The sequence below is a fragment of the Callorhinchus milii genome, unplaced genomic scaffold (genome assembly GCF_018977255.1).
Source record: "Callorhinchus milii isolate IMCB2004 unplaced genomic scaffold, IMCB_Cmil_1.0 Scaffold17, whole genome shotgun sequence".
Classification (NCBI taxonomy): Eukaryota; Metazoa; Chordata; class Chondrichthyes; order Chimaeriformes; family Callorhinchidae; genus Callorhinchus; species Callorhinchus milii.
Window position 1 is genome coordinate 7,496,527 of NW_024704758.1, and position 18,289 is coordinate 7,514,815.

Sequence of the window (18,289 nt, forward strand, 5' to 3'; positions counted from 1 at the left end):
CACCCACACGTGATTTGGGCAGGGGAGGAGGTACAGGTTTGGTATTCAGACAGGAGGTACTGAGATCAAGAATGGTGAGACAAGCAGGGCCATATCAAGCACCAAAACCTGTTTTTGGAAGAGAAGCAAGGACAGGTCCATTACCTTATTATGTGGTAAGGCAAGTTGGGACATATCCTGCACCTCAACAAGAGGTACTGAGACAAGCAGGGCTATATCAAGCACCAAAACCTGTTTTTGGAAGAGAAGCAAGGACAGGTCCATTACCTTATGATGTGGTAAGGCAAGGTGGGACAGGTCCTGCACCTCAACAAGAGGTACTGAGACAAGAAGGGCCATATCAAGCACCAAAACATATGGTGGGAACACAGCCACTAAGACATGTGGAGATGCAACCAGAAGGAGTGGTTTCACTACCTAAAAATGAGGTAATGAGGCCTGGATTAATGAGACCTGGAATGATGAGAAACGAAGGAAATTGGGACTCCACAAAATACACAGTCAGTCCAGAAGCACAAAAACATCCATCATTGAGGCAAGGACCACCAAACCCACCACCAAAACAAGAGTTTACGCAAGAAGCACTTAAACGTGTGCTATTGCAAGGTGAACCAAGCCATGCGGTACTCAGACATGAACCAATGAAGGAGTTGTTGGGAGATGAACAAAACCTTGAGGTGGTGAGAGATAAACCAAGAATTGAGATGGTGGCACGTGAACCAATATATAAGGTGTTCGTGGATGAACCAAAGCTTGAGATGTTTAGGGGTGAACCAAGATATGAGGTTTTGAGAGAAGATCCAAGACACGAGTTAATGAGAGATCTATCAAGATATGAGGTACTGAAAGATGAACCAAAACATAGGGCGGGAAGAGAAGTGGAAATGTTTCAACCTCATGAATCCAAGGTTCTAAAAGAAGAAAGGACATGTCCAACACATAATTGTGAGGTGCTGACTGAAACAAAGGCATGTGAAGCAAATAAGCATAAGGTAGTTGAAGAAGCAGGAAAATATCCAACACTTAACCGTGATGCGGTGCCTGAAGTGAAGAGATGTCCAGTACATGAAAGTAAGGAGACCACAGAAGCACACAGATGTCAAGCACATAAACGTGAGGTGATGACAGAAGCAGGCAAATGTCCAACACATCACCGTGAAGGGGTGATAAAAGTAGGGAAATGCCCAACACATAATCGTGACGTGGTGACAGGGACAGAGAAATGTGCAGCACATAAACATGAGGTGGTGACAGAAACACAGAGATGTTTAGCACATAAGCGTGAGGTAGTGACAGGAACAGAGAAATGTCCCAAACATAACCGGGAGCTGGTAACAGAAACAGGGAGATGTGCAGCACATAAACGTGAGGTGGTGACCGAAACAGGGAGATGTTTAGCGCATAAACATGAAGTGATGGAAGAAGCAAAGAGGTGTCCAACACATAAAGCTGAGATAGTGGAAGATGCAAAGGGATGTTCAACGCATAACCATGAGGTGGAGACAGAAGTGGAAACATCTGCAAGTAAACGTGAGCTGGTGACTGAAGCAGACCCATCTCCAACACATAAGCCTGAGGTTGTGACCGATAAAGAGATCTCTCCAACACATGAACCTGAGATGATGGCAGATAAAGAAACATCTCCAACACATGAACCTGAGATGATGGCAGATGAAGAAACATCTCCAACACATGAACCTGAGATGATGGCAGATAAAGAAACATCTCCAACACATGAACCTGAGATGGTGACAGAAGTAGAGACATCTCCAATAGATGAATGTGAAGTTGTGTCCGATCAAGAGATATCTCCAACACATGAATCTGAGGTTGTGACCGATAAAGAGATATCTTCAACACATGAACCTGAGATGATGGCAGATAAAGAAACATCTCCAACACTGGAACGTGAGATGGTGAGAGAAGCGGAGATATATCTAAAACATGAATCTGAGCTTGTGACCGATAAAGAGACATCTTCAACTCAAAAATCTGAGGTGGTTATAGAACTGGAGACATCGCCAACAAGTAAAGCTGAGTTGGTCACAGAAGCGAAGACATCTCCAATATATATATCTGAGATAATGACTGAAGAGACTATTCCAACACATAAATGTGAAGTGGTGATGGAAAAAGAGACCCCTCCGAAACAAAATCCTGAGGTGATGACAGAAGAGACATGCCCTATGCATAAACCTGAGTTGGGAATCAAAGAGACATGTTCTGCACATGAACCTGAGTTGGTGATAAAAGAAACATGTTCTGTACATGAACCTGAGTTGGTGATAAAAGAGACATGTTCAATGCATAAATCTGAGCCCATGATCAAAAGAACATGTTCTGCACATGAACCTGAGTTGGTGATAAAAGAGACATGTTCAATGCATAAACCTGAGCCCGTGATCAAAGGGACATGTTCTGCACATGAATCTGAGTTGGTGATAAAAGAAACATGTTCTGTACATGAACCTGAGTTGGTGATAAAAGAGACATGTTCAATGCATAAACCTGAGCCTGTGATCAAAGGGACATGTTCTGCACATGAACCTGAGTTGGTGATAAAAGAAACATGTTCTGTACATGAACCTGAGTTGGTGATAAAAGAGACATGTTCAATGCATAAACCTGAGCCCGTGATCAAAGGGACTTGTTCTGCATATGAACCTGAGTTGGTGATAAAAGGGACATGTTCAATGCATAAACCTGAGCCCATGATCAAAGGGACATGTTCTGCATATGAACCTGAGTTGGTGATAAAAGGGATATGTTCTGCACATGAACATGAGTTGGTGATAAAAGAGATGTGTTCTACACATGAAGTTGAGCTGGAGGTAGACAAAGAGACATCTTTAGTAGACAAACCCGAGGCAGTGACAGATAAGACATCTCCCACGCATGAACTTGAGGTGGTCACCAATGAACAGGCATTTCCAACACATGGACCTGAAATGGTGACAGATGAAGACTCGTCTCCAGCATGCAATCCTGAGATAGTGGCAGATGAAGACTCATCTTCAGCAAGCAATCCTGAGATAGTGGCAGATGAAGACTCATCTCCAGCATACAATCCTGAGATAGTGGCGGATGAAGACTCATCTCCAGCATACAATCCTGAGATAGTGGCGGATGAAGACTCATCTCCAGCATACAATCCTGAGATAGTGGCGGATGAAGACTCATCTCCAGCATACAATCCTGAGATAGTGGCAGATGAAGACTCATCTCCAACACATACACCTGAGGTGATGACAGATGAAGAGATATTTCCAGCACACAAACCTGAGATGGTGACAGGTGCAGACGCATCTCAAACACATAAACTCGAGGTGGGAGAAGAACCACTAAAACATTCGACGGTAAGAGAGATACCAAAATATACGGTGGCCGTGGAAGGACCAGTATCAAAATATGTGGCAAGAGGAATATCACCAAAAAATGCAGTGAAAGGACAAGCAACAATGAAGGTGGTGAGAGGACAATCACTAACATATGCTAAAGGAGAAAGGATACAAAAATACCCATTAAGAGTAGCATCACCAAAAACTGAAATGGGAGGAGAAGTGCTGAATAATGTGAAGAGAGGGCTATTACCAAAATGTATAGTGAGAGGGCAAGCTCCAAAATTTGCAGTAAGAGGACCACCAAAAACTGGAGTAGGGGGACAAGCAGTGAATAAAGTAGTGAGAGCATCATCATCAAAACCTAGAGTAGGAGGACAAGCAGTGAATAAAGCAATGAGAGCAACATCACCAAAACCTGGGATAGGAGAACAAGGGGTGAGTAATGTAGTGAGAGCACCATCACCACAACCTGGAGTGGGAGGACATGTGGTGAGTAATGTAATGAGCGCACCATCACCAAAACCTGGAGTGGGAGGACAATCGACAAAACCTGCAATGGGAGGACAAGTGTCAAAATATGGAGTGAGAGTAGCATCCCCAAAACCTGCAGGCAGAGGACAAGCGGCAAACAATGCAGTGAGGGAACCGTCACTGAAAAATGTGGTGAAAGGACAATCGCCAAAAAATACAGCGGTGAAAGCAGTGCTTAAACCTGCTGTTGGAGGACAAGCACCAACAGATCTGGGGAAGAGAGACGCACTTATCCACGCAGAACTAATAAATGCACTAAAACAAGCCGAGCTGAGAGATGCACAACAACATGCAGAGCTGAGAGTGCTGAGAGAAGCGTTAAAACAGGCAGCAGAGAGAGATGTACCGAGATATGAGATGGGAAGAGAGGCACCAAAACGTGCCGTAGAGAAAGAAGTGGCTAAAATTCCAGCCACAGAAGAAGCACCAAAGAAAGTGGTGGTGAAAGAAGTGCCTAAACCTGTGTTGGGAGAAGCGCTAAAACATCCAGTATTGAGACATGGACCAAAACCACTAATGGTGGAAAAGGTGTCTAAACCTCCAGTAAGAAAAGCACCAAAACGTGTGCCTGCGAGATATGAGCCCAAATCACCATTGGTGAGATTTGATCTAAAATTACCATTGGTGAGAGATGAGCCAAAGTTACCATTGGTGAGAGATGAGCCAAAGTTACCATTGGTGAGAGATGAACCAAAATTACCATTGGTGAGAGATGAGCCAAAGTTACCATTGGTGAGAGATGAACCAAAATCACGACCGGTGAGAGATGAACCAAAATTACCATTAGTGAGAGATGAACCAAAATCACCACCGGTGAGAGATGAATCTAAACTTTTAGTGGGAGAAGCACCAACACGTTCAGTGATGAGAAATACATCAAAATATGTGGTTGGAGGAGAAGAAGAGATGCAGATGCGTCAATCGCCTGAATATGAGATGGTATCAGAGGCAGAGATGGGTCCAGCTCATACACATACTCTGGTGACCGAAGCAGAGATATGTCAAGCACTCAGATATGGTTTCATAACAGAAGCAGAGATCTGCTCGGCACAAAGACATGGTTTGATTACAGATGCAGAGATATGTTCGGGACATAAACATGGTTTGGTGAAAGAAGCAAAGATACGTCCACCATCACAACATAAAATGATAGCACCAGAAGAGACAAATCCGGCATCAGTAGATGGAGTGATGAGTCAAGAGGAGATATTTCCACCATCAAAAGATGAGATAATAGGGCAACAAGAGATATGTCAACAAGAGATATGTCCACCATCAGAAGATGGAGTGATAGGGCAAAAAGAGACAGAGCCATCATCAGCCGATGAGGTGCCGAGAGTAAAAGAGTCACGTCCACCATCAGAACATGAGGTGCTAGGACAAGGAGCATTGACATATTCTACCCCAGAATATGAGGTTTTAAGACGGGGAGTGATGTATTCAGCACCAGAGGATGAGGTGATAGGTCAAGATAATGAACATATGCTTATAAATATGCCTTAGGTTTAAAATTGAATCGCTCAAACAGCACTAGAGATTGGAATAATGTTTTCTCCCTCAGAATAGTGTACATGCATCCCACCAAGGACAGATGTTACATTGATTAATTCCTTCATAAGAGAACTAGATAGGTAACCATATAAGGAATACACTTTTAGGATGCAGACTGAAATGAACAAATGCTGCACACAGTATAATAATTACTGTGCTGCATGGCCAAGTGGGGGAGGGGAAAAGAGAGGAAATGTCTGTGTTGGGAATCAAACAAGGGTTCAACCGTGATGTTTGGGAGGCCGGGGGTAGGATGGTGAATTTGATTATCTTTAGGGATACAATAGGAAGCCTATTCAATACACTATAACCTAACTTCATGGACCTCTCAAAATCACAATTCACTTTTCAGGATACTTTATATTCTGTTTTCATGTGGAATTGATAATTGATAGTGACTAAAATCCCAAACTGACTAATGAAAGCACCTCACTAAAAAAGCAAAATCAGCCATTCTTTGATTTTCCATAATAGTGAGGTAACACGGTGTACTTTAGCCCAGATGGTGTTTAATGGGATAAAACACATAAATATTTTTTTTGTCTGAGGAAGGAATGTTGCGCTCTGAGATGCTGCCTTGTGTGAAGGGCACTATATAATTGCAAGTTGTTGCATTATGTATTTGTTGTATAACTTTGGTTTGGTTAATTTTACTGAATTATTTTAATTCTCCCCCAAACCGCCACCATTAACGTGATATGTGCTAAATTATTTGACGAATATCTTTGTGTTTTGGAAATTGAAGGGTTTGACTATAAGTTACTATTGAGCAAGCATTACCTATTGCACTGCCTTCCTCACTGTGTATCACAAGAGCTGGTTTTGTAACAGTCACAGAGAGGGACATTTAAAACAACGGAAATAAAACTTGATATGTAGAGTACTTACACTGGCTCGTTAATCTGCTCATTAATGGGAGAGTTGGCTGTATCTGGTCATGGTTATAATTAATATTATTTGATCTCTATATTACCAGTAGGATGTATTATAAGTATTCCAATGTGATTTAGGAGGGCAGGTGTCAGGGTAGTTAACTTCCTTAGCCAGTTTCTTAATGGCTCTGAACACTTAACTGGGAATCTGCATAAGGACCTCTAACAATGTGTTTCTTTGACAGGGTCAAATGAACTTTGATGAAGCCTTTGCTTCAATCCTACAGTTTATGGCCCACTCAACCAAACAGTGCCAGGTGAGTTGGAAAGTTACCAGCATCCGTACAGTATTAGCCACATTTATTTGTTGATAAATGCTTAACTCGTCATTACAGGCACTCTGTTCTGAATCAGTGCAGATACACAGGCTGGAGGCATGGTGTGGAAGATCCCACATAGATTATATTTTAAATTGATCAACTCGACAACAGCAGAGTGCTCTGCTTCCAGTGAGCTGGATGTGAATGATGTATTAATACAGTACATGTGTTTGCTGTAATAATCACAACTCGACAACAGCAGAGTGCTCTGCTTCCAGTGAGCTGGATGTGAATGATGTGTTAATACAGTACATGTGTTTGCTGTAATAATCACAACCCTTACTGCAATAACAACAACAAAATTACATTTGTATAGCGCCTTTCACGTCGGGAGGACTTCCCAAGGCCCTAGACAATCAGTGTTTCGGATCCTGTACCTTTCGTAATCCTGTATCTTTCATTTTACAGCGGTACTATGACAGCATGCCAGCTTCTAGTCGAAGCAATTGGGAGGAAAACCATATTCGTCGGTACCATAATGACGATATTGCTCCATCAGTGTCCAGGCAGCCTGTGAGTAACATTTGGGGTAGTGCTATGGACTGGGAAGGGAACAGAAATTAACTCTGAGCTGTCACTATACTTACTTAACCAATTAGTGCCTATACCCAGAGGGAGGGAAAAAAAATCACACTTAAGCCGATACACATTATTGTCTCAATCACATCTTGTGATTGCCTTAATTCATCATCTCAAAATACACCAACCACTATCACCAGCTGTACTTCAATACTGAGTGAAATGTTTATTGGATCGCATGGTGTGGCAGAGCCAATTCCAGCCAAATTAGCCAATAAAACAGGTAAACAATGGCTTATGGCCCCGAGGTTGTTCGAGGCACGAGGCCAAGCAGAATGCTGGAAGGAGGAACGGTGCAGGAGATATGACTCGTACCTTCAGCTCTGACTCTTGCTGTCACTCACCTGTGCTGCCTCATGCAACCTGTTGCGTTTGCGTGATGAGTGACAACAAGAGATTATATTAGGATGATCAACTAGAAGAGCTGGGAATAAGGTTGAAACAGCAAAGTGCGCTGCCTCTGGTGAGCTGGATGTGAATGATGTGTTAATACAGTAACATGTGCTTGCTGTAATAATCACAACCCTTACTGCAATCACCCTGTACCTTGCATTTTTCAGCAGTACTTTAACAGCAAGCCAGCTTCTAGTCGAAGCAAGTGGGAGGAAAATCATATTCGGCAGTACCAAATGGACAAGATTCCTCCATCAGTGTCCAGACAGCCTGTGAGTAACATTTAGGGTAGTGTTATGGACTGGGTAGGGAGCAGAAATGAACTTTGTGCTGTCGTTATGCGTATTTAACCTATTGGTGCTTATACGCTGAGGAAAAAGGTAATCACACTTAAGCCAATACACATTATTGTCTGAATCACATCATGTTTTAATGCCAATTTTAGTTTGTAAAGCAGTTCAATTCATTAAGCACCAATTAACACTGAAGTATTTGGCCTAGCCCTGTCCCTAGTGCAATGAGAAACACTTCTGAAAGGAACATCAGATTCTACAGTGCACCTGTACGGCAGCATTTAGTTGTGTGCTTGACCCACATGTGCTACGTGTTTACTGTAAATCCTGATCAGAATTGACTGAAGCACGCACCCCAGAAGGCTGCTTGTCTACTCTGTTAGCTGATCTCAGTTAAGATTGGCTTCTATCAATCTTGGATTAAGTGAACCCTATTTGAAAAAGTACACATAGTTAGATATCAGGTGAGAGCAATGTCAGTCAGTATCTAATGCTTCCTAAAAATAATAATCCTTGCATTTGATGGAGCACCTTATCACGTCTTCAAGACGTTTCAAAGCGCTTCACAGAATATCCTGTAAAGGGAATTGACTGTATATTTTTGGGGCGAAACTAAGCGTCCAATATCCTGCTGGCACCCACTACCGAGACACATAAAGAATAGTCGCTTGTGCAAGACAGAGGGCAGCCGGCAAAGAGTAAGTACCTGCAGGAGAAGGAGAGAAGCATGGCACGCCAAACTCCCCAAATGGTGTCACTTCTACTCTTGCAATCTCTGCAGTTTGATTTTCTCTTGTATGGAAGTATAAAGAGAAGATAAAGACATGCAACCCTGCAGTTTGCCTGCCAGAATTTAGTTAATTCAGCAAATGTGAAGCTTCACCAGCAATAAAGTGGGGTTACAGTAGCCAGTTGAATTTTTTTTTTAAAAAAGTTAAATCTTGACTTTATAATTTGCCACCATTTAAAGCTTGAACTACCTTTGGTGACCACCTCTCTCTGTTTCTTTGTAACAAACAGATTGATTGCACTGAGGAGATTCACATTGAAGTGGCTCCTGGCTCTTACAAGGTCACAGCAACCTCGAAACAATCTGCGAGACAGCAGACACACGTGATAAATCTCAGGCCAGGCCAGACCATCGACCTTACCTTTACAACATGAAGTGCGCATAGTACAGTGGTGATGGGCATGTGGCAATAAAACTGTTTCAGAGGGGCTCAGTCGTTTTTTAAGTGCTGTGTCCAAAGCAATATTGATCTCAGGCACTTTGTAAAACTAATCGCTGTTTCTGTATGCACTAAGTTTTACTGAAAACTGAGGCGTACTTACCAGGTTTGACATGTGATACTGCCATAATGTGTTTTGAATAAGAGGATGCCATTTTAAAAAGGTTTGCACATACCTTAAGCTTTTGCACTTTTGTCTTTTCTTTTGTATCATCTTATCTACACGTGACCTCATTTTTATTTGAAGATTTCAGTAAATTTCATGTACTAAAACTATGCTTCAGCTGAAGAAGTGGTAAGTGAGAAAATGTGATTTTTTTTAATGTCTGAATAAAAAGAGGATGTTAGAAAGAAGCCAAAGTAACAAATGAAATGTTGAATCTATTGATTTTGCTGTCACTCTAAAGTATGAATTTCATTGCTTTGCCCTTTGGAGTATGTATGTATATTTCTTATATTGTTGGAAAGATTGTTTTTATTTTCTTAATAAATGAACCGTTTAATACCCTAGTTTTGACTTATGGAGGCTGAAATGAGTAGACTGCTATTCAGGTGGTGGGTTTACAGTACGTATGTATATCTAGTAATAGGAAGAGGCTATTTTGTTCATTCTGATTGAGTCTGTATTCTGTATTTTCCTTCTCATTGCTTTGGCTCTTTTCTGAGCCTCTGGTGATGGAGGGCGCTATATAAATCAAGTTGTTGTTGTTGATGTGGAATTTACTGATTTCCCTCACTCTTGTCATTTATTCATCTGTATTAAATAGTTCCCTAATCTTCCATTCTCTGTAAAGTGAATTGACTGTATATTTGTGGGCGAAATGCAACAGCCAATTGTGCACAGAAGTGTCCCACAAACAGTCGTAGATTGAAGTGACCAATTTATTATTTTTTTTCTTGAGGGATTATCATCAGGCGTGTGGAGTAAGGAAACTTGCCCAAGGTTTCGCCTGCAGGGAATTGAACCCAGGCCTCTCGCTTGCGAGGCGAGTGCTCTAACACTGAGCTACAGGACTCCGCTGATGATGAATCTGGGAAAGTGCCACCTCATTCCAATAAGTAGAATGAACAGAAACACACTCTGCAATGTTGACTCCCATTATATCGAGTTAGTTATTTTCCTATATAATAAATAATGGCAATATTTGATGAGTAGAATGAAACAAAGTAGAGTTTTTAAGTACCAGGTTTAATTTATTTCAGAGGAGTTTGACAGTTTTCATAACACACAGACAAGTGCACTAATCGTGGGCTAGAAAGAATGGTGAACAGATCATCATTTCAATATTTCAACAGCAGAATTCCAATCAAATTTGCAGATTCTACAGTAAAGATTTTCATTGGACAGAACCAGTTTGAAAAATATTACTTTTTAATTAAAGAATTTTTTTTTTAAATTCCTTGTCATGAAAAGATACAGCCTTCAACTACAGTTTGGAGGGGTTTCTGTTGGTGAGGATCATTTAATGAGCTTCCCCTGGTAGCATCTAGAGGTAGAAAGGTAATTGAGGGAGGAATGGTAAATAATATGTTTAATTCTCTCAAAATCATAAACCGATAACAAACTGAACTGTGGTGTCTTGCAAATCTGTGATGCGGTCCTTGAGCCATATTGCAAGTATTAATGGGTTCTTAATGTTAGATGTTAATTCTCTTTCATTCCTCATTTCTCTTCCCCTACTACCGCCCTACACAAACCACCGCACCTCATTCAAGCTTTGCTTAAAGGCCATTGTAAACATAGCAGAGATTGGAACTGGTTCATTTTCCTCCTAAAATTATGTTTTGTCTTTCTATGTTTTGCACTTTCTTTTTTCTGAGTCCCGCTCTGGAGTCAGCTTCTCTGCCTCACGGAACTTTCCCACCGTTTCTCTGCTGCGTTCCTCCATTTGCTTCTTTCTGTCCTCCTACAATGGTACACAGACAGTGGTACACAGGATGGCAATTTTATTTTAACTCTATCCTAAATAAGGTAGATCCAGAAAACCTTAGTACCAAGAAGTGGGAGTAAGGGCACTTGCTTATATCAAAGAATTTGCTTCTGATTTTTTTTCATGAGCCTGGCTGGTGGTTGACGACTGAACCTTTGATTATTTTCTTGCCCAGTTACTAAACAGAAACAGACACATACACCTTCGCAAGTAAGTATGCCACACTGTAACCAGACAACTTATATGCTGTACTATAATTAGCATATCTAATCAGAGCAAATACAAATGTCTTGTTTGGATGAGGAGGGAGAGGAATGTTGTTGTAAGATGTATCTCATATAAAGTGCTGAGAATTGGAAGTGAAATTTACAGCTTCTTGAACCAGGTGCATAACAGGATGGCCTGGCTGCTCCCTGTGAGGAAGTATCTAGCTCTCTGTCATGGCTTTCCATGTTAACATAACAACGTCAGGAGCACAATGCAATCAATAGGTCCCACATTGAACAGCTGTGGAAGGCATCCACTGTCTTACAGTCTATCACAAACAACGCAAAGGTTTCTTTTTTATCATTCCTTTGTAACCAGTAATGTGCAAACATCTGTCTTGTGGAATCGGTACCAACATCCTTACAGAAAAAAATCTGTTGCATGTAATGGAGGAGAGTTTCAGAATATCTTACCTGCTGCTGAATTTCTTTAATTTCATCAGATTTCACTTTCTGTCCCTCCATGGATTCCCACCTGGCTGTGACTGCCTGGAGATGTGCCGGTCTGTGTACTTCCCTCCCTAGGTCCTCCGAAGAGATGGACTGAATCCCGTCCTTGGTTTTCAGCTGTGAGTGTTGTTTGGCCCTGTGCCTCTCAATTAGTTCATACTCGCGTTCTGCCGCCTTCTGGAAATCGTCCTGCAGTCGCTGAAGAGTCTTCTGTCTGAAAGAGAAATAAGTGAAGTAATGTTACCTAAATAACTCACATGTTACCTTAAAGAAAAGAATTGGGAATTACAGCTCTCCCCCACCTTTCATATGCTTGTACGATCTGCATTGCAACAAACCCCAGAAGAAATGCCTGCTCCATTTAGGGTGTCTCATTAGGAGAGGAACCCAAATGTTTGGGGAGCGTCAGTCTGTTCTTGTTAAGTAATTGGTTTCAGTTTGGGTCGTGCAGTGGCTTTAAGCCTCTGCCCTTTCACCTTTGGGACATGGGTCTGAACATAAGCAAACGTCTCCACTCACTTTTCGTTGCCAGGTTTTCTAAGATGGGATAAGGCTGTGTTGGGCATGAATGGACTGCAAAATAAACAGGTCATTGTTTGGCATTAAATTAGGAGTATCACTCGGAAGGGTCATGACAATAGACAGTGTGGAAATGGAAGATTTCAAATTGACGCATTTGAAGTTTCTTTCTGAGGTTCCTTTGAATGAATTGCAGATTGGATGTATAATTAAATCGAAACTAGCCTTTCACAATACCGTATTGGTGGAAATGATGTCTCCCTGTGTATAAAAACAGCATTGGGTATCAGCGGTAGCCAGTGGTACTGCAAATGGAATAAGGCCTGTGACAGTGACACACATTGTTCCGATTTCCATATTCTGCATTTATTTATATAGAGAAGTGAGAGTGAGAGCACATTACTTCAGTTATCAAAGCAGACAAGCTTTGCGTGTCTGAGCATACCTATCATATATGAAAGAGATGAATCTTGACTGCCAGCTTGTTTGAAGTGTTGATGTGAATTGTGTGAATTAAGCTATTGTCCTGTGTGTACCTGCGCTGTTCCTGGGCGTTATGATGCTTGCGATTGCCCTTTTCCTCTCTTTCTCTCCCCCGCTGATGGTGCTGCTGCTTTCTCTCTCTGGGTTGCTGCAGAGGTTTCTGCTGTTGGCACTTGCATGACACCTGATTCTCCCCCAGATGTTCCTGCCCCTGAGCCTGGACCTGGTGAAGGACACGGGATGTCACAGTGTTCATTCAGATTCAAAGTGACAGCATGAGATTCGAACAGTTCTCCTGTTTTGTACATAATTATCAGCATGTCGCTGTAGGGAGGTCCCCATGTTTTGCCATGCATAACTTAACTGTAAGCACTAAGGAAAATCCACACTGAAACTTTGTATTCATAACAACAACAACTTGCATTTATGTAGTGCCTATCAAACAGGGTAGCATCCCAGACCGCTTGACAGTGGCGGAGCACGATGCCGAGCCAGAGTGAGGGGGAGGTGATCATAAGCACGGGTTGAAGAGGAAGGTCTCCAGGTGCGACCTGAAGTTGGGGCAGGAGGGAGCAAGGCAGAGGGATAGAGGAAGAGTGTTCCAGAATTTCAAGGCGTCGTGGCTGAAAGAGTGGCCACCATTGGTGGAACGGAGGGCACAAGGGACATGCAGGAGACCAGAGCCGTAGTGGGTTGGGGAGTAATCAGGTACTTCTTGCTAAATACGTTTTGATGGGACAATACTTGATTCTGACGTGGGAATGCCCTCACATGCCTCATTACAACAACAACAACAACAAGATTCCATTGGTGCTTTAGTGTAGCACTGCTAGGAAGCCTTCAAGCACCCCTCAGCCCAATCCTCTCGACTGGACAAGATGTTCACAGGCAATGATCGTTACCCCAGGGGATGTTGTGATGATGGGTTCCTGGCAGGTGAGAATCTCTCTCATTGTGGTCCTGCTCTGTGAGGGCCAGTACTCAACGTTTTCAAACATTGATCTGCGATTGACCGGCCTGGGATGTTGCTTCTGCTCAGAAGAGATCACGTGGGTGGGGTGACAAGTGCTCTTCACTGGACCTGAGGACAATCCCCCTGAAAAAGATCATTAGGTTTCAATAACGTGGTGTTTGGTGTCCAGGATTCTGAATTGCACACAAAGTGTCTTTTCCCTCCCGTGACAAAGCCTCTCATTTCCACCTGTGCTGGCCTCAGTGTTATTTTGAGATCAAGAACTCACAGTCGGAGAAAATCGCACTGGCTTCTTTTTACAGTAGTTTATATTTTTTTAAAAAGTGCGTTATGTGGTGTATGTTAAGTTATCTGCTGTGGTCTATATTAGTCCTGTAGCGCAAGGGTTAGCGCACTCGACTCACAAGCGAGGGTTTGATTCCCGAGAGGAGCGAAACCTTAGGCAAGTTTCCTTACTCCACACGCCTCTGCTTACCTAGCAGTAATTAGGAACCCAGTTGTTAGTCAATTGACGGATTGCTTTAGGGGATAATAATCCCTCAAAAGAAAAATTGGTCACTCAATCCTCAACTGTTTGTGGGACACTGCTGTTTGCAGTTGGCAGCCATGTTTTCACCCAAAATACACAATCGATCCACTTCACAATATAGTCTATGAAGTGCTTCAGATGTCTCAATGATGTGATAAGGCGCTGTATCAAATGCAAGGATTATTATCATTATTATTATCTACCAATTCTGCATGGTTTGTTGGAAGGAGCATACTCTGTATGTTATGGTCTGATGCCTTGCCACCACTGTGTACAAATGCTACAAATGTACAGATTGCTCCACAAATTACATACAGTATATGAAAATATGATATATTAGACACCAATGGTCATAGTTCTCTTTATCAGTTATATCTTGCGGTTGAAAACAGTAATAGAAACAGAGTTCCGGTGAAATGGCTGCATTTAAGTTATTGAGTTATCATATTGCATTTAAGTTATTATTCCTCACACTGGGATAACATTCCAGAGCGCTTGAAAGTGCCGGAGCACAACAGTGACCATAAGTAGTAGTTCCTACAATACACGGATATCATTCACTAAGGAGAAGCAGTTATGTCTTACCCGGCTTCTTGTGGTTAGGTTCTGGATAACTTTGTCTCCAGTACTGCCATTCAGGTTGTTCTTTCATTGTACTCTTTGGCCTCTTCAACAGGCTGATATCTGTGTTAACTGCACGGTCCTCCAAGGTACAGGTAGCGATGGCTGTCTTCTTCTGGTCATTGACAGAGTCTTCAGATGAGGAAGAGGAGGACGTTGAGTTTTCACCGGAAATTTTCTTCTTCGGAACATCTAATTCCTCAAGCTGCGATGCACATTTCTTTTCCACCTCACCTTGGTCAAATTCTGCTGCATTCAGTGTAGATCTGGGAGTCGGTGGCCTGTATCCTTCATCGAATGCAGCTCGTGACAGACAGTGACAGGGAGGATGGGTTGGTGCGCAGTGGAAACCACAGTAAAAGCCGTACCAGTAATTAGAAGAAGACTCCAGGAAAGGGAAAGCTTGAGACGCAGTGTGCATTGCTGAACATTGGCCAAAGTGGTTTACATGAACTGGCAGAACATAGGGCCTACACATACAAACATCGTAGCCAGTGCAAAGCTCCTCAATACAGAGTTGCTGTCTCGCTGCTAAGGGTGTAGAGAGTTCCTGTATGATTCTTGCGTGCAAAGCTGGTGGTATCCACATGGCCACGTTTTTAGACAGCTTGACAGTTTTCCCATTCCAGAAGTTTACAGTGATTCCTTCATCGTCCATTGCTGTTTGGAGAAAAAATAGGAAGATCTTTAATTGTTAATAATATATATGGAACTCATATAATTTCCTTTTGCCTTAGTCAGTACGGTAGGAGAATAAAGTGTCTATTGTGTGAGGCTTCATTCTCATTTTGGCCATTGATATAAAGTGGATTTTATTGTGGCCAGAAACTCAAGTCCAAATGTAAATGTTTTTAAACATTTATCAAATCCATTCTTATTTATCATGAGTGCAAAATCTTACCAATGAACTTCACACTACCCACTCAACCCATGAAATAACTCTTATCACATACAATTTTAGTAAGCACTATTACTGTATTTCACAAAGCAACGAGTGATTTTCCCTTCACTTGAATATCAAAGTGTTCTTAATAGCAAACTTTCATTTCAAAGCCAATTTTTTTTTATTGTTGTGGGAGAACTTAATAGAACTTCTAAATCTGAGTACTATAGATTAGTTAAGGAACGGAGAAGGTTCAGGTTAAAATCAGGTTCGATATAATGGAGGCAGCAATGTAAATGAAAGTACTGAAGTGCATACCTTGCAATGGATCTCTGGTCTCAATGCCAAATATCACTGTTCCAGGACCATATCTGGTTAGATCAGGTTCCCAAGGAGCTATTACTTTATCTCCTGGAACCACAGAATGCCTCATGCCCTCAGTGTACTGAATGATATTGTGTAAGGCTGTCTTCTGCACGGAGAATTGGCACTTCCCTCTTGAATCTATGGTCTGTTTGTCAAACTCGATCAGAAACAGTCTCCCTCCCTGGTAACAGAGATACAGGGTTTATTTGCTATATTCCTTTTGCTGTAAATGTCGATTGTTGCCACTTTACCTGTTTCCAGTGGATGCGGAGTTACAGATGCTATTGTAATTCAAGCAACCTTCAAAAGTGATTGGTGTCCTCTTATAGTGCTCTATACAATGGTACAATTCAGATGCCTCCCACACAAGGATTTCCTGATCTCAGACAGAGGTGAAAATCAGTTGCCTTCATCCACCTTCAGTACCCCCACCACCTCAGTTCCCTCCACTGAGGTGGGGTGAGGTGAAAGGCGTGGTATAAATGTAATTTTTTTTGTTGAACAGGTAACTAGAATGGTGAAAATTAAAACAAATTGCGCTGTTCCTCAGTTTCCTGAGAATTCTTATAATAATAAATAATAATCCTTGCATTTGATACAGCGCTTTTTACACCTTCTCGACGTCTCAAAGCACTTCATGGAATATACTGTAAAGTGAATTGTCTGTACATTTGTGGGCAAAACCCAGCAGCCAATTGCGCACAGCAGTGTCCCATACAACTCTTGACAGCTCACCAGTTCTTGCTGGACTTTGCCACGGTAATAGAGGCCATCAGAGTCCCTCCTTGCGAGGACAGATCCTCCCCAGAACATTCCACTTGGTCCAAAACCTCCTTCCAGCAGCTCAGCACAGTCAGACACTCTAATGGGAGAAGCTTTCAATGAATAATTCTACGTCATTCTTGTAGCAATCAGTTTGATTTTTAATGTCCCTAATTAATCGGTCAGGCAGACTGCTTCAAGCCACTATCGCTTTTTTTTAAAAAAGAAGCTCCTTGTATACAGTATATTTTAAAATGATTTCAATCTTGAATATACATCTCTATCTAGTCTTACATTCCTGGTTTGATTTGAAGTAATATTTACCCAATCTATACCATTTCATATTTTAAATAGTTTATTATTGCGTTCTAAATGTATATATATGTCTCGCCTGTGGCATTTTAATGAAAGTTACAAGACTTGCCCAGTTCGTAATGGAAGAGTAGACTTTGGACTGTGCACATTAAAAGTCTGAACAGGAAACATGGGGAAAGCTCTTGGATCGCACCATTCTGCCAATGAGCTGTAGTATGGGATTTTATCCAGCGCTGTCTTTACACTGCAGTATTTCATGCTGGAATACAAGGGCCCAGAGGTAGAAGGGTCTGAAGGATAAATGGGAATCACCTAGATAATAATAAAAAAAAGTAATTGTTGTATGTTATACATACATTTTTGTCCAATACAGTAAAATTTACATAAGTCTGATATAAATCACATAATTGCCCAAGTCGTATGTCTGCCCTGCTAGAGCTTATATTCTATGCAAGTTTGACATAACTCATAGTTTGCAGAAGTCATATTAAATGTATGGTTCCAAGTGATACGACTTATGTGAGGTTAACTGTACTTACTACCCAAGTGAACATCATACTATACAAACCATCCAGAATGACCAGGGTATTAGCTCCCCATTGCATACATCCATTGTGAAAGTCAAAGGTAACAAACAGCCAGCAATCCCCAATGTATTTTCAACCAATGTGAATTTAAACATTCATTTGTTCCCACCTTACCAGTTTGATGTCTCCAGCGCTGGTGAGAGCAATGAGATGGATACTGCCCCTGGTGAGACGGGCAATTTCCTGAAGTAATTCTCGGGTTTTATCATCTATCCATTTACCCGACAGATAGAGCACATGAATGGGCCGACCTCGAGACACACAAGGTATGGCAAGATAAAAATCTTTTAATTTGTTGTCTGGCCGGCCATTTGTTACCAGGAAGATAGCATGGCAGCCTGGATCATCAAATGCATTCATTAGTGCACTGAGCAGGTCCCTTCCCAGGCTACAGGTGAGAGACTGAATCCACTGAATTGCACTGTAGAGACTCTG

At 41.8% G+C, this 18,289-nt stretch overlaps 1 protein-coding gene across 1 annotated transcript; it reads left to right on the plus strand.

Annotated features, from left to right (window-relative positions):
- Positions 1-641: 641 nt before the first annotated feature.
- Positions 642-9,533, plus strand: LOC103174924 (titin-like). The gene is made up of 5 exons (XM_007887557.2): positions 642-5,330; positions 6,541-6,612; positions 7,084-7,188; positions 7,815-7,919; positions 8,961-9,533. The coding sequence occupies exons 1-5, from the start codon at positions 642-644 to the stop codon at positions 9,102-9,104; spliced, it is 5,115 nt and encodes a 1,704-aa protein (XP_007885748.2). The 3' UTR covers positions 9,105-9,533.
- Positions 9,534-18,289: the final 8,756 nt, after the last annotated feature.